This window comes from Mus caroli, chromosome 3 (assembly GCF_900094665.2).
Source record: "Mus caroli chromosome 3, CAROLI_EIJ_v1.1, whole genome shotgun sequence".
NCBI lineage: Eukaryota > Metazoa > Chordata > Mammalia > Rodentia > Muridae > Mus > Mus caroli.
In genome coordinates, this window is record NC_034572.1 from 47,064,314 (window position 1) to 47,084,201 (window position 19,888).

General features: G+C 46.9%; 1 protein-coding gene across 1 annotated transcript; it reads left to right on the plus strand.

Moving 5' to 3' along the window:
* The first annotated feature begins 89 nt into the window (after positions 1 to 89).
* Proser1 (proline and serine rich 1) lies at positions 90 to 18,576 on the plus strand. Its single transcript, XM_021157913.2, has 13 exons — positions 90 to 729; positions 3,316 to 3,381; positions 6,310 to 6,378; positions 7,098 to 7,192; positions 8,278 to 8,371; positions 8,824 to 8,934; positions 10,386 to 10,469; positions 11,587 to 11,665; positions 12,226 to 12,321; positions 12,570 to 12,614; positions 14,355 to 16,032; positions 16,429 to 16,579; positions 17,348 to 18,576. The coding sequence occupies exons 1-13, from the start codon at positions 685 to 687 to the stop codon at positions 17,468 to 17,470; spliced, it is 2,736 nt and encodes a 911-aa protein (XP_021013572.1). The 5' UTR covers positions 90 to 684; the 3' UTR covers positions 17,471 to 18,576.
* The last annotated feature ends 1,312 nt before the right edge of the window (positions 18,577 to 19,888 follow it).

Consider the following 19,888-nt stretch of genomic DNA (forward strand, 5'->3'; position numbering starts at 1 on the left):
CCGACACCCCAAACTAGTCGTTCGTGCAATAGCGACTTAAGGTGGCGGTGCGCCATTGCGTCTTGTGGGCGCGACAGACTCTATCAAAGGTCCCCTGGAGCTGGTGGGGCATTTAGGGGAGCTCCCGCTGGGCGCCTGGCCGCACGAGCGCTGCGGTGCTCGAGAGCCACCCTTCGCAAGGCTCTGGCCCCCCTTCGTCCGGCTCCTAGTGCGCCCTGGCCGCCGGCCCGCTCCCGGAAGCTACGAAATCCCGTAACAAAGGACCTGCGGGGTCCGCCGGTTACCGTAGCTGCGGGACCCCGGGATCGGGCGGATCGGCGGGGCTGAGCACCCGCGGGGCCACGTGTCCCGGATCACGGCGGTGAGCGGAGCGGGGCTCGGCGGCCTTCCCCGGAGAGCTCGGCTGTCGGCACCCTCCGGAGCCCTGATTTCTGCAAACGCACAAGCCGGCTCTGCTCTGAGCAGCTGAAGCTTTGTGTGAAGAAGCTACTGAAGTCTGATTTTGATTTTAATAAAAAAAAAAAAAACTTTTTCCAAGTTTTCGTTCTGGGATTTTTTGTTTTGTTTTGGTGCAGTTTGCAATACTCTACCTCCTCGCCTCCTTTCTCCTCCACGAGACGCACCTGGGATGAGCGTTTTGTAATTGCAAGAACTGTTAGACGTCACGACGGAATAGTACTTAAGATGGACAAAAAGTCCTTTGAGACGGTGCTGGATGAAATTCGAAAGGTAATTGACCTTGTTCCCCGAAATTCGTCTGAGATAATGGTCGTGAGTTACTTTCTTTGAGGTGTTGTAGTGTAGTCAGCAGAGGAACTTGAACTTTCCTGGGTAACGTAAGAACTTGCATCTTGGTCGGTTGCACCGCTTAAATAGAAGATAAGCCACCTCACTGCTAAACTTGGGAAATCATTGTGATATGGGAATTACGTTTGTACTACCTACAGCTCCGGAGCCAACTGTAAATCCGTAATAACTGAGCTTTTGGTTGAGTGACATTTATTCGTTGTTAACATGGTTCAGTAACAGGAGTGACTGGACATTGGAAGGGATGCCTAGAAAGTTCTTTTTCAGATCTCTTCCCCTGCCTTTGCTCTCCTTCCTCTGTTTTTTGACACTGTTTATATTTCCTATTTCCTGGAAGGAACCAGGCAGCAAAAAAATTTTGAATGTAGGGTTGAGGCTAAAAGTATCTCTTACACAAAAAATAGCTGGATGCCTGTTTGACAGAAAGGGCAGTGCTGTGGTCCTGAGCCTCACAGCATCTCACAGCTTGCATGGGGTCTTGCTGTTAGATGCTGTCTTGCATCTGTTTGGCATCTCAAACGGTGCCCCTGACTGGCACTGCAAAAATTGCCGCCAGATCTAGAGTTTTGTTTTGCTCTTTGTAAGACCCCCTTTTCCTCCCTTCCCCCCTTTTCAGATAACATATTTTTAATCTTTCATATTTGGTGGTGCTGAATTTTTTTCTTTTCAAATAAACTTCTGCACTTGCTGAGTCTCATCTAATTAAAATTTGAAACAGAATGTCTTTTTACCATGTACTTAGAATTTGCCACAGTTGGTTTCTGAGCTGCTTTTTAACCATTCTGAGAAAATAAATTTTAAGTTAAGGTAGACCTGAATGCAGACATGCATATGTCTATCCTCTCCCTTCTCAGTCTTGTAAAAATGTCTGGTAATAAATATCAATGAGGGAATCAGAAAGGTTCCAGAGATAAAAGTCTGTTCAGCCGGGGTAGCCTTCAAGTCCACAATTCTAGTCTGCAATCAAAATGTGTCGCCAGTTGGCTTTGCCAGATGGAGAAGACAGCGACAGTGTCTTAGTCTACTAAAATGCAGTAAAATAGATGTGGGCGTTTCTAAGTAGGGGTGGTGCTATAATTTTTAGAAATTGCTTTAGATTTTGTAAATGTCCATGCTAATGGATCTCCTCTTCTGTTGTTACTGTACACCCACAGGTAATACTGGCCCTCACTTCTCAAAGTAGAAGCATGTGAGAAGACACTTGGGGGGAAAATAGGAAAGGCATTGTTTTGTTTTCTCAAAATGATAGTAATAAGAGCTGTTAATTAGTAAGCAATTTCTGTTTGACTCCAGCTTCTTAATTGGAGTTAGGTGGTGGACTCCCAATGTACATCCCCAAGCCAAGCCCTCATTAGGTATCTAATACTCCCCCAGGAGTCTGGGGTTTTTGTTGTTGTTTTAAATGTGTTCCATGTCCTGTGTGGGGCTGCAGCTGGACCTCTCCAGCGTTAGAGGAAGATTTGAGATAGGATTTGTATCATCAGCTCAAGCCAGGATTTGGTCCCGAACCTTGCTTTTGACTGTCTCTTTAATGATAAAGATAAGAACACTCCTCAGCGTGCATTACCCAGAATGCCATGTAAAAGCTGAACTGTTGAGCATCCCTGGATGATTTTTCTGGTCGTTGCATTTGCTCCTAGATATATAGAGAAAATACAAATATTATAGCTGTTTTGTAGTGCGGAGAGAATGGCCAGGTCATTTGTTTGTTTTGTGTTTTTGAGACAGAACCGGTTTCTCTGTGTAGCCCTGGCTGTCCTGGAACTCACTTTGTAGACCAGGCTGGCCTCGAACTCAGAAATCCGCCTGCCTCCGCCTCCCAAGTGCTGGGATTAAAGATGTGCGCCACCACCGCCTGGTGGCCAGGTAATATTTTATGATGAGTGCTTATAATCTACAGAAGCTTGCCTTGGTTTTTCCATTTCTGAGGTCCACAGTAGCTGGTGGAGGAGCAGCTGTGACTTCTGCATAATGCTAGGGTAGAGGCATCTGCTCTTGTCCTCCGCTGCCGCTGCCGATAGGTTCCCCAGAGGAACAAAGGCATTTATTTATCAGACAGCTCTCTATCAGGTTTCCAATTATTAGGATCTTACTACAGCTTGCTGAAGGTTATGATTGGGATTTCCCCTTTATGAATGAGGAAGCAAGCTCTAAAGGCTCTGTTGTGGGCCACGTTTGCTAGTTCAGAGCCAGCCTGGGCTTCATAGTGAGCCGCTCTTGGAAGAAAGGTGGGAGGAAAAAGGCAAATTGTATCAGTTAAAGATGTTGTGAAAATAGTTAGACATTCACAAATCTGAGACGTAATTTGTACTAATGTTGACTCTGGTACAATGTTGCTCCTTCTGGAGACCCAGCAAGTCTAAAGGATACAATTTCTTTTACCTTAGTCTTAGTTGCCGCAGCTCCCAGCTAGAGCAGACTGAGACTGTGCGGGTGTGTTTGTAGTTTCAGTACATGCATATTAGCATGCTGCTGGTGTATATTAATTTTTCTCTCCCCCTTTTCTAGGCTGTTTTAACGGAATATAAATTAAAAGCAATTGAATACGTTCATGGGTACTTCTCCAGCGAACAGGTATTTTGATTTTTAAAGCCTCTTTCTACTGCTGCTCTCGTTGATGTCTGCTTGCTTACCAGATCCGTTCAGGGTTGCTTTGACTTAGTTGCCTCACTTGCTCTTAGCTCTGGCAAACAACACTTTAGAAAGACTTACGAGAGCTTAGTGTTTTACACATAACGACACCGCACTCCTAGTCTAAGGTAATTTTAAAACACTGTATGTATCCTTTTTAAAAGCAACTTAAACTGTCAGTTATTCTGGGGAAACATCAAACGTTTATAAACTCCGGGCCTAAGAGATGGCTCAGTGGTTAAGAGCACTTTCTGCTCTTGGAGAGGACCCCAGGGTTGGCTCTTAACAGGTCACAGCTTACAACCGTCTTGCTGGTCTTGCTGGGTCCAACATGACCTTGGTAGTGGCAAAATAACTTGGTTCCCTGCCCATGGGACATGGCCAGCGGGGGGGGGGGGGGGGGGGGGGGGTTGGAAGGGAGGACGAGGGACTCCACAAATGTCAATGGCTGCTGTGGGCAAACGGCTTGTTTGTATAATAATGTACAGGTCTTATTTTCTTCCTTCAAGTTCTCCCTGTCAACATTAATGACTCCATGAGTCCGGTAGGCTAAAGTGTGGCTAATGTCTTACCAAATAGTAAATACTGGCACCTTCGGGACAGCCCATAAGCCTGTGGAAAAGAATTCTAAGAACATAGGTTTAAAAGAAAGAATGCAATATGAATTATGAAGTGCTTCATTAATCTAAACGAACAAAAGCAGGTGCATTGTGAGCCACCTTGTCAAAAAGACAGCAAGGAAGGAGATCCCACCCAGCTAAGGTTTTTTGTTTATGCTTACACAGGCAGACGGATTCCTGAGTTCAAGGTTGGCCTGGGACAGACTAATTTAGGTCCAGCTGTGGCAGAAATAGTAATTTCAGGACAGTGTTCTATATTGCTAGTTTATCCTCTGTGCTTAACAGAGGCAAGCAGATCTCTGAATTTGTTTGCAATGTTCAAAGAAAATGTGTGCTTGCTGTCTCCTAATAACTAAGGGTCTGGAGTCTCGGGATGCCAAATCTTTGGGGTTTTGTTTTAGGGTGTTTTGTTTTGTTTTGTTTTGTTGTTGTTGGGGTTTTTTGTTGGTTTTTTTGTTTTGTTTTGTTTGGTTGGTTTGGTTTTTTGAGAGAGGGTTTCTCTGTGTAGCCCTGGATGTCCTGGAACTCACTCTGTAGTCCAGGTTGGCCTCGAACTCAGAAATCCACCTGCCTCTGCCTCTGCCTCCCATGTGCTAGGATTAAAGGCAGGCTCCACCATTGCCCAGTGGGATGCCAATTCTTAGGATAATCCAAAGGAAGCCTGGAGTAAATGACTGGATTGATATATAAAATAAAAGACTGGGCTTATGATCTGCAGGAGATGAGCTACCCAGAGAACTTTTTAGAATAGCAAGGGAGAGCTGCTTGGAGAACTGTCTCGAGCAGAGCATAGAGAACTGTCTGGAAGTCTTCAGAGAAAGCAGATCAGACAGAGAGAGAGCAGTCTAGAAAGCTGTCTCCAGCAGAGCACAGGCCACCAGCTTGGCCCCACGACTTGACTGGCGTCCGTTGGTTCACAGCTCCCAGACATCCTTCCTTCCGAAGCCCTCTCCAAGCTGAGGCTGGTCCTTGGCAGCGTCCGATGCTTTCCTTTGAACTCATACAGACATGCAAGCAAAAAAACACGCAGCCACATAAAACAATCTTTAGTAAATTTTTTTAGTTTATAAATTTGTAAATTTACTCATAAATTAGTATGGAATTTTTAATAGTTTTAAAATTCACTGTATGATCAAAGGAGACATGAATAAATATTGAATGGTTACACAGACCACAGGCTCCTCCTGTACCATTCCTTTGTATTTTCATTCAAGACAGCGGCCGAGGGTGAGGGCATCTCTGCACTGTTCACTCCTGACTGCATCACAGTGTTCTCTCCTGTTTCAAGGCCTGTTTGTGGGTGGTGGTAGGAGACCCTGGGATCCTAGCCCTCTGACTTTCTCAGTGCAGTGCTAAGCTAGATCCCTGCCTGACTGCTATGTATAATCTGGAGATTCAAGCCCACAGGAAGCCATGTGGGCCTTCAGCCAGTCACTGCACACCGTGTGAGTGACCTCAGCCGCCCCCTGGACATATAGATTTTGTGTGTAGTTTGTGTCTTCACACCCAATCTCCATCTAACTTTCCAGCTTCCTGGGCTTTCTGTGTACACCATTTCCTGGCTTTCTTTTTTATGACTTTTCTTTATTTGTCGTCTGCTACCCCAGGGTCCTGCACGGGCATGGGCCCTTCCACTGAACTACATCCCAGGCGGCTTCTTCCTTTTTTTAAATTTTTATTTTGAGGCAGAGCTTACTTACTTGCCAGTCATGCACTTTCAGGCTAAATCTAGATAGTATGTCTCCTCTCTTTGAAAAGGAAGGAAGGAAGGAAGGAAGGAAGGAAGGAAGGAAGGAAGGAAAAAGAAAGCAACAAAAGAGCAATTTATTGTAGGGAGTTGACAGGAAATGGCACCACATTCCAGTGATGGTCCGAGGAGCTTGTGGGAGGCCCAGGCATCCACTCAGGTCATCAGTCTTGATGGGACACACCTCTGCCCACTGAGCCATCTTGCCACCACTGTATGTTTTTCTTTCTTCCTAGACCAGTGATGTCCAGTAGAACATCCTTTATCCACACTGTTCTTTGTGGAAGCTGTTGTATCATGTGACTGTTGAGCACTTGGCTTGAGGTCTGTGCTGCTATGGGACTGGAGTTGCCTTGTGCTATGTTTTGCTGCACAGGTAGCCTCTAGTGCCATAAGCTCTTCTCCCGCATGAAGACGGTGACTGGAGTGGCAAGTGCTGAAGTCTATTTGAAAGAACTGTGTGCAGACGCTGCCATCAGAGCTGAAGTCAGTCTTTTCTTGCAGGTGGTTGATCTCCTAAGGTACTTCTCCTGGGCGGAGCCACAGCTGAAGGCCATGAAAGCACTCCAGCATGTGAGTGACTCCCCTTCTCCTGGCATGCAAAGTAACAATGTTTCATTCCCCCCATTTCACACAATCCAGGCGGAATTGTGGTTTGTATCAGAAAGAGCTAACCTTAATTCCCTTACACTTTGATATACCAAATAACTATGTTAAAAAGTTAAAACCTTCCAGGATGTGAACCTGTGCTACTGTTAAATCCTCTTAGGGGGTTCTACCTAGCAAATTGAGGGAATAGGCTCATTGCAAAGCACAGTCCTGGACTTTGACCCTTACGATTCAGATTTGGCAGCATCTCCCATAGTGCATCACTGTAGCCTAAAGGAAGCCACGCCTTAGGGGAGCTGCAGCTCTCTCCTTTCCCTGGCTCTGACTCCTGTGCCTTGCCTGGTGTGGGGTCACCCTTGTGTACATGCCACCTTGGTCAATGGCCATTCAGAGGATTTTACACTTGTTCAGGTGAGCACACGGAGAAGCACAGATCAAAACATGCGTGTAGAACCTGGATGTGTTTCTGAAGCCATTCCACTAAAAGGAGTCCACGTATGACTCAGAATTTTCAGAATTTCTCTAGAGATGCTGGGGTTTACCTTTTGCTTGTGTTAATGCTCAGCTAAGATGTAGGCTGTGTCTTAAAATATTTATACTATAGAATTTAGTTATAGCTCCCCAAAGTGGGTAAGATCTGCTAGGGCAATCTCACATTGAAACATGGTTTCTCTTTATGATAGAAAATGGTGGCCGTCCACCCAGCAGAAGTGGTGAGCATTCTGAGCTGTTTCACCTTTAGTAAGGACAAGCTGGCCGCTCTGGAGCTCTTGGCCTCGTGAGTATTTCTCTTACTGCTTGCTTCAAACCTGGAAGTTAAACTGGCTCTGAAGTCACTGATCTCTGTTAAGGTGTCAGTTCCATGGGGCAGCAGAATGCTAGTGAGATAGTCTATGAAAAATGATCTACCTTAACGTGTCAATTATGTAAGGAAGCAGAACCCTAGTGAAATAATCTATAAAAACTGCTGGGGCTGGAGGGATGGCTCAGTGGTTAGGAGCACTGACTTCTCTTCCAGAGGTCCTGAGTTCAAATCCCCGCAACCACATGGTGGCTCACAGCCATCTGTAGTGGGATCCCATGCCCTGTTCCGAAGACAGTGACTGTATATTCACATACATTTAATTAATTAATTAATTAATTATCTTTTTTTTTTTAAATGCTGGGTTGGTAGCATTTACATTTTTTTAAATGCTGGGTTGGTAGTTTTCATGTCAGAAATTGGGGGGCTGGAGGCAGGGGACCCTGAGTAAGGCAGTAAGAACCTGCCTGCAAACAAAAGAAACAAACAAAAATGCCCATGTTCTGTGACAACACGGTTCAGGATTCTGGTGTCATTACACAGGCAATCCTTCCTACTCCTACGGCTGTGGTCATGGCTCAGAAAACGATGGGAGTACTTGGGTACTCCGCATGTGTGTGGGTTTAGCTCACGGGATACTGAGCACTTCCGACGTAGGATAGCGGCTGTTTCGCACTCCTGCACTTCAGCGCTGGCTTTGCCTTCTTCCCACCCTGAGTAACTCAAAAGGCAAGCTGATGAAAATGTGGGGTGTTTACTGAGCAGGATACTTGTGCTGCAGAGCCTTGAGTTCCACAGTGACGGAGTGAGGTGCGGCCGTGGCATGCTCCTTACTTGACACTGGAGAACCATAGTACGCATGAGCTTGAAGAGAAGAGAGGGGACCCAAGCTTTAGCGAGGTTTAAGAGTGGGCGAGTTGCTTATTCACAGAGAATGTATTCTACAGTCTGGTATGTGTTGCTCCATCTATGAAAACATACAACACGCCATAGAGACATTTCTGACCTGTGTATATCTGCCTGGATCCTCACACAGAAGCTAAGTCATGTTTCCTTGGCAGAAACATTGTGGACGCACAGAACTCCCGTCCCATTGAAGATTTATTCCGAATCAACATGTCGGAGAAGAAACGATGCAAGAGAGTCCTGGAGCAGGTAACCCTCCCAGATGCTGTGCTGAGGCCGGGGGTTCGTAAACAGTGAAGTGCCTGCCTCACCGTGGCAGTGTTGGGGACTAACTTAGAAGTAGCCATTCTTGCCTGCCAGGGAGCCCAAGCAAAGCCCCGCAGAAGCAGCTTGTGGGTGCAGAGATGACTTGGGAGTGAGACACCGGTGGTGGCTCACCCAGCAGGGCGCTTGCATCTTTCCCCTGTGGAGCTCTGCCATGGCACCAAGCATTCTATGCCCATATGCTTAGGAACAGAAGGAGCCCTCCCTTCTTTGGACACTCCCTTGGGTTCATAGAGGTCCCTGGTAATTGATTGGTGGGTGAATGTGTGAACGATGTTCTGCTCCTTAATTCGTGGCCTTAGCTGGACTTGCTGTGATCTGGAAGACCTTATCTGATGAGGCTGACTTTTGTTAACCGCTTCTTTTTTCTGTTACAGGCTTCCAAGGCGGGCTGCAAAGCCCCTCATGCCATGATTTCTTCGTGTGGAACCTTCCCAGGAAACCCCTATCCCAAAGGAAAACCCAGTCGCATAAATGGAATTTTCCCTGTAAGCATGCTTCTACATAAATGAAATTTCCCATGACTGCGTGTGACGGTAGCACAGATCTGTACATTTACGGGCTACAATGAGAACATGCCACCTGGTGAGGCTTTTCCAAAGGAAAGGAGTCTCCTGTCTTCCACTTAATTGACAGACAGTTGGAAGTTATGTGTAACCATTAACTGACTGCATTACCCTCAGAGGTGCCAGACAAAGGTTGATTTTGCTGTGTTATTTTCCAACTAGTCTCAGCAATTCTCCACAGTTGCATAGCCGAGAATCCATTTGGGAAACTGCAAGATGAATCCTTTAAGAATCTTGAAAAAATAAAAATCTTGTTTGGATACCAGTGGACGGTTCTCAAAGCTCTTGGAAAATAATCTTTTCAAAAGTTACATCCAAAAATCATTACATTTCTATTACCATGCCAAAACCCCAGAGCTTCATGGATTATATAGTAGACATTTATTATTTCCGATAATTTTTGGATTGTTTGGTTAGTCGGTTGGTTGATTGGACTTGTTTTTTATCTTGAGACAGGGTCTCACTCCACAACTTTGGCTGGCCTGGCACTCAGAGATCAACCCATGCCTACCTCCCAGTTGCTAGGGTTAAGGCCTGGGACACCACACTATGCTCCAGTTTTCCTGACTCCGGGAAGTGGGAGTGGCTTCGCTCTGTAGTTCTGGCTCAGGCTTTACCTGCAAACTTGACTGGCACACACAAATATTCTTTTCTTTCCAGGTAGCTCACTTCAGTGCCTGGCAAGTTAATGTTACTTGTGGCCAGGCATCCTGTTCCCTACCACAAGGGCTTGAGCACCCTCATGACATGGGAGCTGGTTTCCACAGCACATGTAACCAAGGGGAGACAGGGGGAGCTGCAGCAAGGCCTCTTGGGACTTGCTTTTGGGAATCAGTGCAATTCTTTAATGTCATGGTAGTGACACACATCAGCTCTAATTATTCTGAGATGGATGGTGGGCAACAGTGGGCAGTGGAGCCATCTTGGAAGCTGGCCTCTGTACCAGTGTGTACTACCTGAGGACACTGCCTGAGGTGACAGACTGGAGACTTCTGATCTGTTCTATAGAGCAATCTCTAATGGGCTCTCAGTCACCAGGTTTCCTTTTCAGTCTCTGATTTATATACACTGGTGTGAAAGTTGGTGTGTGTGTGTGTGTATGTGTGTGTGTGTGTGTGTGTGTGTATGTGTGTGTGTGTGTGTGTGTGTGTGTGTGTAGAAAGTATTAGACTACACATCAGCCTTCCCTGTCATCCCCTCTGCTATCGAGGTACAGGATGGGTAAGAGGAAGGAGAGCTAGCCAACTGGGGCACGATTAGGCCTGGAATCCAAGACTTATTCTTAGCAAGTCCCTTCAGAATAATTCAGGGCAGTTGCCTGTTGTATCTAAAATCTTCCCCCTCCCCCTTTCTCTCCCTCTCTTTTTAAATAGGGAACTCCTCTGAAGAAGGATGGTGAAGAAATTACCAATGAAGGCAAAGGAATAGCAGCTCGGATTCTCGGGCCATCCAAACCAGTATGTGCTGAAATAAAAATAGGAAGCAGCTGTTAGGTTCTCTATGTGTAGCTTTCTGTCTTTGTAAAGTAAGTTTTTTGTGTTGCAGTTCAAATATGGTAGAAGTTCTAGGTGGGAGAGAATGGCCTAGGGCTTGAGTATAAGGACTTAGTTCAAGAGTCCAAAGCTCTTTGGAGAGTAAGCATTTTATTTGAAAGTTAAAATAAGCCAGCCACATTCATCTGAACGATAAGAATCAGAGTGTGGCTTACCTGCTAGCTAGTCTTAATGTTAGCGAACCAGGCATGGAGCCAGAGGCTTGTCCTTTCAAGGGAATGAGTGTAATGACTGGAAATGTAAATTGAACAGAATGGGACCTCCTGAGTGGAGAAGTTCATAAGCACTGGTGGCCCCACACAGGCCTTTGCATTCTCTGCCCATTCACAAGACAGGAGCATCAGGAGGCTGTTTATGAGGCCAGGAGGGAACAGTCCCTTCCCGCCAGTGGGCTCCTCTGCCCGACTCCTGCTCGCTCTTTCACTCTGGGTAAAATACAGTGTGTGGTGGAGCTTTGCGTACTTCAGATTCTGGAAATGTCATCAACTCTAAAGTAAAGTTCTTGTGAATCTATAGGTTTGAAAAGGACACAAACATTCCGTTCTTAATCCATTGTGTAAAAATTGTCAGATTGCCAGGTGCTAATGATCGTCCCGGTGCTGAGAGCCTAATGATCTCAGGCGAGAGAGCATTGCCCTTGAGGTCTTCATGTGTTGGAGAGACCAGACCCTGCAGATCCCAGTGATCATAGGAGGACATTGTCCTTGAGGTCTTTAGGTGTCAAGGAGAGACCTGAAGGTCTCTCGGGAGCTCCTGGGGTTGGCCCAGGCTAGGTCAGAAAGGCACCTGCTGTTCATGTAGGTCTGGCCTTTATTGGGAGGATCAGTGAACGCTAGAATTAAAACACAGCATGTCTGGCAATCTGCAGCTTTGGAACTGAGTAAGGACCACCTTTATGAAAGCAAAGACTACGTAGCCTGAAGCTGTGACAACTGGGGCATCTTCAGTCTCTTAGGATTGTATTGGTTTATCAGGAGATGTGCTCTTAGTGATGTCTAACCACTGTGCTTCCCTTGTACAGCCTCCTTCAACATACAATCCACACAAACCTGTCCCCTACCCAATTCCTCCATGCCGGCCGCATGCAACTATCGCACCAAGTAAGCATTCGCTCGTCTGCACTTTTCCTTTCTGCTGTTCATTACATTGAGAGGACAGCTGCTTTCTGTGCTTGGGGAGTCTACAGCACTTCAGTTCTGAGAGCTTAATTTTGCTGATGGCTAGCTGTATCCTGGTCTAGTATGCTGCCGCAAGTATAGTTTATTTTTAGTGTGTTTCCCATGGTTACCTTAATTGCAGATTGTCTTAATTAACTTATCATTGGGGCTTTTCACTAATAATTCATTTCAGTAAATGGCCTTAGGTGCCCTTTTTTTTTTAAATAGCTGGTGTCCAGAGGTATCATCAATGCATTTAGAAAAGGTCCAGTGTGTGTACTAGGCTTAAGTGGGGCAGGTTTACCCGGCCTCACCTGTCAGAAGGTGTCTAGAAGGGGCATACACCCAGAGCTGTCTTTCCCCTCCGTTCTCACACTCTCCATGTGAGCTGCCTCTCTATTACACGGCAGCTTAAAATAACCCACATTCCCGCCTTAGCGCAGATTCTAACTCCTAGCCAGTGATACTAAGTTCTCTCTCCTTCTATCATGCGCTCATTCCAGGTGCTTACAACAATGCGGGACTGGTACCCTTAGCCAATGTGATCGCTCCAGGCGTCCCTCCTCCACCTCCGTACACTCCAAATCCAGCAGGAACAGGTAAAGGCCTGCAGTTGTAGGTGGTTTAAAATAAGTCGTGTAATGTTCATCTATGTTTCTGTAAGTGTGTCTGCACAACCTGCTCTAGTCATGTGGATAGGATTCCTTCCTATGTACCTTATTTTTCCCGTCAGTGTTTTCAATGATGTCTACTTACTTTGATTTTAGCTTTTCTTTTTTGACATCTATCTGTGATTATGCTGGGGGAATGATCTGATTAAAGCTTGAAATTGTTTCTTTCTATATAGACAATGAAGACCTTTCCAGTCAGTCAAAGCCTACACAGAGTCAAAGTAAGTACCAAATAGACCCGGGAACAACTGCTGTCTGCCATGGCTGCTGCCTGCCGCTCACAGGGAACTCCCCAGCACTGTGTGTGTGTGTGTGTGCGTGTGGGGGGGGGGGGGGGGGGGGGGGGGATTCACCAAGAGCGACTTGATGATGATAGAGTTTATGACTTTGTATCCTGATAGTGTGAATTCTAGACGTCACATAACATGTACTCACTTAGCATTGTGATGTGGGAGAGGGGATTTTCATATGCACACAAAGATAACGCTCTTTGATAGATAATAAGTCTAGTAAGCCTACGGAGCCTTAGGTGTAGCCGAAGGAGGGAAAAGATAAAGGAACACTGGAGGGCAAAGGCACTGAGCACAACGTGGCTGGGTGGCCTCCAGATGGCAGCACCGAGCTATATTGCCCAGTCAGAAGTGAACAGTAAGAAGCGATGCTTTCTGGTATGGGAGGAAAAGGAGTTCTCTCGCAGAGAGAAAGAGCAGCACTTACATCTGATTAGTGTGCCAAGGTTGGGAGCGTGGGTGGGAAGTCTCCCCTCCCTGTGAAGGTGCCCGGCAGTGTGGCCAGCTTCTGGGTACAGGAGAGAGGGCAGATGGTGGGTGTCAGGATTTCTTTCTGAGCCTTTGGAGCTTCCTAGCTCTGTAAACAAGTCATTCAACTTTGTGAAAATAGTTTATAAATAAATATATATATTTTTTTTTAAATTTCTTTTTAAAAATGACAGAACGGTAATAAAGACTACCTGTGTACTGGTAAGCCATGGGCCCTATCATGTCATAGCCACGTGGTATTATTTGTTGTAGGTTTTGGGGGTTTTTGTTGTTGTTTCATTTGTTTGTTTGTTATGCTGTGCTGGTATATTGAGGCCAGGGCCTTATACAAGCTTTCTATAATGAAGCTGCATAACTGTATGATCTTTATTAAGCCACTGGCTTGTCCACACCAAGCCTCAGTGTATCCGTATATAAAATGGGAGCATAGGTCTCCAGATTAATGTGAGGCAGATGGAGTGACCGTCCTCTTGCCAAAGGTCTGGATTCCATACACATCCTTAAATGTCTGTCTTACTCCCTGAAAAATGCTGTTCAGTGGTTATCACTACAGAGGGAGAAGCTGTCTGTTACCTCTGAAACAGAATTGGTCTAAATACAGTCTCAGACAATGCTTACCACAGTAGCCTGTAAAAGTCTGGGTTCCCATCAGCTGCCACAGAGCAGTTGGACACAGCCATTGAACTCATTCTAGAAGGAAGAACCCAGGTTGCCCCAAATCCTCCTTTTAATCCTCCATAGAGATGATCAGATTAGATGGTGTAGCAAACACAAGTTCTTGGGTGGTTTGGGATCTGCCCTCTAAGGTGAACGAACCTGTATGGACTGGCACACACTTACTAAAACAGAGGCCTGAGCGTGCAGGGTGAATAGACACAACACTCCACTGGACGAGTCCCCAGGATTGGCTATGTAAGGCTTTTCAGTGTTCCCAAGACACACTGTAGGCTGTGCAGGTCAGCGAGATGGTTCTGGGCTGAGAGGCTGTGTGTGTGTTCACCCTAGAGAAAGGGTTCTTCAAGCGTCCGGCCCCTCAGATGTGACTTGCAACTTGATGCTGGCCGGGTTTTCCTTTGGTATTTGTGAAATATGACCCCTCCCCTCCAAAACAGTGGCTATGCTTCTTTTCATTTAAATTGGGCATTTCAACCCTGGCAAACGCCTGCCTCTTCTCTCCCTCAGCATTTTCCACCCCAGCGAGTCAGCTCTTCTCTCCTCATGGTTCTAATCCTTCAACTCCTGCTGCGACTCCAGTACCTGCTGTGTCTCCAGCCAAGGCAGTAAACCATCCATCCGTGTCAGCAGCTGCTACCGGGGCTGGAATGAGTGCGACCAACACTGCCCTGGCGGTGTTCCCAACGCCTCAGCCAAACACGCCGAACCCGACTGTGATCCGGACTCCCTCCGTGCCCGCGACGCCTGTTACTTCCACCCACAGCACCACACCCACTCCTGTCCCTTCCGTTTTTTCTGGTCTAGTGCCACTGCCGGGTCTATCTGCCACCCCCACCCCACCCACTCAGGCCAGCTCGACATCAAGGGTCACTCTGGCTTCCAGTGAGACATTTGCTTCCACGTGTGCCCCATTCACTGGCCACTCCTCAGCCAGCTCTACTGCTGGGTCAGCCAGTAACCCAATCACAGCTCCCCTCTCATCGGTCTTCGCAGGTCTGCCTTTGCCCTTCCCACCAGCATCCCACAGCATAGCCACCCCGACTCCTTCTGTAATTGCCAGTGCTGCGGGTCCACATGGTGTAAATAGCCCCCTTCTGTCTGCCTTAAAAGGCTTTCTTACATCAAATGACACACACTTAATCAATTCCTCCGCCTTGCCATCTGCAGTCACAAGTGGACTGGCTTCATTATCCTCTCTTCCCAATCGAAACTCAGATTCTCCTGCCTCGGCCACTAACAAGTGCTATCCCCCTGCGGCTGTTCCTGCTGCACAGAGGTCTTCCACCCCGGGGCTGGCCATGTTCCCAGGCCTGCAGTCTCCTGTGGCTAGTGCCACCTCTGTAGCCCCAACACTGCCTGCACAGTCTCCGTTAGCTACCCCCTCCACGGTAGTGCCAGTCAGCTGTGGCTCCTCAGGCTCACTTTTGCACGGTCCCCATGCGGGTGGCATCTCATCTGCCCCTGCTGCAGCAACTATGCCTGTTATGATAAAAAGTGAGCCCACAAGCCCCCCACCGTCGGCCTTCAAAGGCCCAGCTCACCCCGGGACTCCTGCTCGTGGTACCTTGGGCCTGTCGGGTACCCTGGGCCGTGGGTACCCCACCACCTCAGTGCCCATCAGTGTGTCTACTTGCCTTAACCCTGCACTGTCCGGGCTCTCCAGCCTGAGCACCCCGTTAGCTGGTTCTATGTCCCTTCCGCCGCACGCATCCTCCACGCCCATCGCGCCTGTCTTCACTGCCCTTCCCCCTTTCACTTCATTGACTAATAGTTTCCCTCTACCGGGCAGTCCCTCCCTCAATCCTGCTGTATCCCTCGTGGGGTCGTCGACCACCACATCTGCAGCTGTACACCCTAGCTCTGCAACAGTGCGCTCAGTGCTACCCACCTCCAATGCCTCGCCTGCGGCCTTCCCACTCAACCTGTCCACCGCTGTGCCCTCGCTCTTCGCTGTCACCCAGGGCCCGCTGCCCACCTCTAACCCGTCCTACCCCGGCTTCCCTGTCTCCAGTGCCCCAAGCGGTGGCCCCACGCTGCCCTCGTTCCCAGGGCTGCAGGCGCCCTCTACGGTGGCAGTTACCCCGTTGCCAGTGGCTGCCTCGGCTCCATCGCCTGCACCTGTCCTCCCGGGGTTTGCCTCAGCCTTCAGTTCCAACTTCAACTCCGCCCTGGTGGCACAAGCCGGGTATGTGACTGGGCTGCAGACAGTTTGAGTCACTTCTCACCAAGCTTATGTGGCTTGGTCTTGTTTTATATTGAGATATTGGGTGAAGAGGGGTGGGGGGTTAGAAGCCCAGTACCCAAAATGTTTCATGACTCCTCAACCAGGTAACATAGAGTGACTACTTGGCTTGCTTCTGAGGTAGCCACAAGTGTTACCTGTGCGATGGTGCTTTTAGAGTTACTGCTCTCTGAGTTAAGTTTTACACAGTGACTCATTCCTGCAGTTCCGACCTACAGAGGGGCTCATTTGTTCGCTTTCCCATCTTTAAGCCGCCTCTTACCAAATATGGATAAAGGGGTCGGTCACCCGCCTCCCAGTGTCCACAGTTTGACCTGTCTTTCTATCGATTGTTTTCAGTTTGTCATCGGGACTCCAAGCTGCGGGCAGCTCTGTTTTTCCAGGCCTTCTGTCCCTCCCAGGGATCCCTGGGTTTTCCCAGGCTCCTCCACAGTCGTCCCTGCAAGAGTTACAGCACAGCACAGCTGCACAGTCGGCTTTGTTGCAGCAGGTATGCAGAGGCTGGAGGAAGTAAAGCCACTAACGGCCCAACGCCAGCAAGCAGGAGGCTTACCAGAATCCAGAAGATTGGTTTCATTAGTTCTCCCCAAATTTACAGATTCTATATCTCCTTTCAGGAGAGTAGCAAAGAGTGGGAGTCAAATGTATGAATTGTTTTTTTTTCCCATTTCTAGATCTAAAAAAAAAAAAAAAAAAATCAGCCAGATGAGTGGCATATGCCTTTAATCCCAGCATAGGAGGCAGAGAGGCAGGAGGATCTCTGAGTTCCAGGACAGCCAAGGCTACACAGAAAAACCCTGTATTAGCCGGGCAGTGGTGGCGCACCCCCTAAGTCCCAACACTTGGGAGGCAGAGGCAGGCAGATTTCTGAGTTCAAGGCCAGCCTGGTCTACAGAGTGAGTTCCAAGACAGCCAGGGCTACAGAGAGAAACTGTCTCGAAAAACAAACAAACATACAAAAAAAATCCTGTCTTGGAAAACAGCAAAACAAGCAAACCAACCCTCAATTTGGAGACTTAATAAAATGGAAACTAGTTGAGACAATTACAGTTTAATTTGTCTTATACTTAAGCTATAATGAAGACAATAAGGCAAATTATCTCTGCAAAACAAGAAAAATCCACCTCCCTATTTATTTTTTAAAATAGTATTTTTGCCCTCTAGTCCCTCTTCTGTCTGGTTGTGTGTGGGTGGAGCCAGTCCGCGCCACGCCCAGTGAGCTGAAGCTCTGCTAACCACGTGTGCCTCTCTCCCGCAGGTCCATTCAGCATCGGCGCTGGAGAGCTACCCGGCCCAGGCAGACGGCTTTCCTAGCTATCCCTCCACGCCAGGAACACCATTTTCTCTGCAAACAGGCCTATCCCAAAGCGGGTGGCAATGAATTTTAAAGATGTTTATTCTTCTTGGGAGCAACATGAGATTTACCCAAGAACTGCAGTGAACAATCTGACAGATGAGATTGGCCAATAGTTTGAAAGAGTTCCTTAGGGACACAGGGACAGAGACACGGGTTGTGTTTTGAAAGTGGTTATATCAGAACCCTTAATCTGACCCATGTAAATAAGATGACAATAAATTGTATCGAGAATAGTATTTTAAACGTACTTGGGGGTTAGTACCTCCCTTCCTGTAAGCTTTGAATTATGTGAATGATCCACATAGACTATTGAAGAGGAGACTGAAGTCTTTATAGCCGAACACAGCCTTAAGTCTGCTTGTTGCCTCCACAGACAGAAGTGATGGTTGTGCCTCCGCTGCATGTGGCCCTGCGGGGGTTACTATTCTTCAGATGCATGGCAGCATCAATTGGAACACAGTATCCCATAAGTATCCACAACGCGGGGCTCGAGGCAACTGTTACTTTTAATTTATTACCAATAGTCATATGTACTGCTGAATTTAACTGAATATATTTCAGGAAAGTAAAAATGGTGCTTATATAGTCTTTAGAATGACTTTCAGGTGTTTTCAACTAAAAGTGTATACCCAGAACCACTTACGGATCTGTAAGTAAGGGAGGCTTAGGATAATTTAGCAGAACATTTTTCATAATCTCAGCAGTATGCCGACAGGTGAGTCCCAGGCTACCGCTGTTCCTCATTGTACCCTGGGAGCTCTTGGTGAATGTTTACAATCATGGGATGTATTTCCACTCACACACTCATCTGAAGTGAATGTGCGGCAGCCAGAGAGAAGACGTGTGCTGTCTGTGTGTGCAGTGTGCGCTAGGACCGGTGCTGGTGGCAGGTGCCCCACCATCATCCTGAACAGTAGCTCCACACTGGGGGAGGGGGAGGGGCGAATGTGAATCATAGGATCTACTGTAGTGCATCTCAACATCTAGAAATTCTACTTTTATAAAGATGATGTCTGGAAGATGTTGCAAATGTATTTTCCTTCAATGCGGGGACAAACTTTTTAAGTATATTGAATAATCCTGTATGATTAGTTTTTAACATTTTTAAAAAATAAACTTTACGGATATCACCAACTATAGAAATGTTTTATTAAATGCTAGGGAGATAACTGTTTAGTTTTTCTAATTTCTAGGGCTAATATATTGAGTATTTTTGTCTGAATTTAGGTGAAACTCCATTGAAAATACTGACTGCCCAGTCCTTTAAGTGAGATCTTAGGAAAAAGAAAACCAGACGATGCGCAACACTTGGGGTAGGCGGATCCTCTTCATTCAAACACAGACCAATTGCTGGAAGTGGCCATTTGCCCTTTTTAAGTCCACATTCATATCTGGTTTTTTGTTTTTAAAGATTTATTTACTTGTTATATGTAAGTACACTGTAGCTGTAATCAGGCACTCCAGAAGTTGTGAGCCGCCATGTGGTTGCTGGGATTTGAACTCAGGACCTTCGGAAGAGCAGTCGGTACTCCTAACCGTTGAGCCATCTCTCCAGCCCGATATCAGTATTAACATGTGCTTGGCATTCAGGAAATGGTTACTGACCGAGTGATCTCCATATAGTATGACTCTACTGTGAGTTAATACTTCTATCCCCTGTGAGCCTTGATCAGAAAGTGTGTGTCCAGTTCATCTTTTCAGTATGTCCCTGAGATGCTGTAATCTGGAAAGAGTAAAGAAGAGTAAAGTGCACCAAGCCCTTGTCTTCAGATAGGGAATTACGATACTCAAATGTTTAAAATTGAAGTACTTTTAGAGATGCTTTTAAAAATTATGGTTAAAGCCGTAAGTTCAGGCTTTTCCACCTGTGCCCCAGTTCCTGAGTTATTATGAACAAATGCCTAGGCCAGAAGCTTTGACTCATTCCCTGACTAGCTGGTAGCTTAATTAACCCATTTATTCTAAGTGCTGCCCCGTGGCTAGTTACCTCTTCTCAGGTTCATGCAACCCGCTCCATCAGCATTTGGGCCGAATCTCCCACACCTGAGTCTATCCCAGAATCCTCTCTCCCTGCCAGAACTCCCACTTCCTATTTCCTGCCTAAACTAATAGGCCAACAGCACTTTTTTTTTTTAATTGACAGGTAATGCACAAGAGATTCTCTACATAAAGCTAAAAGTCCTTGGTATTTATAACTCATAATTGTTAAGAAAGGATGTTGAGGGGCTGGAAGTCCAGTTCATCAGTTATGAGTACTTCCTGGTTTTGCAGATGATGTGGGTTCAGTTCCTAACACCCTAACACCAACAGCATAGCTCACAATCTTCCTCAACTCCAATCTCATTCTCATTCTCTCTCCCTCTCCCTCTCCCTCTCCCTCTCCCTCTCCCTCTCCCTCTCTCTCTCCTCCCCCTCCCCCAACACACACACTTGGTCTCTATT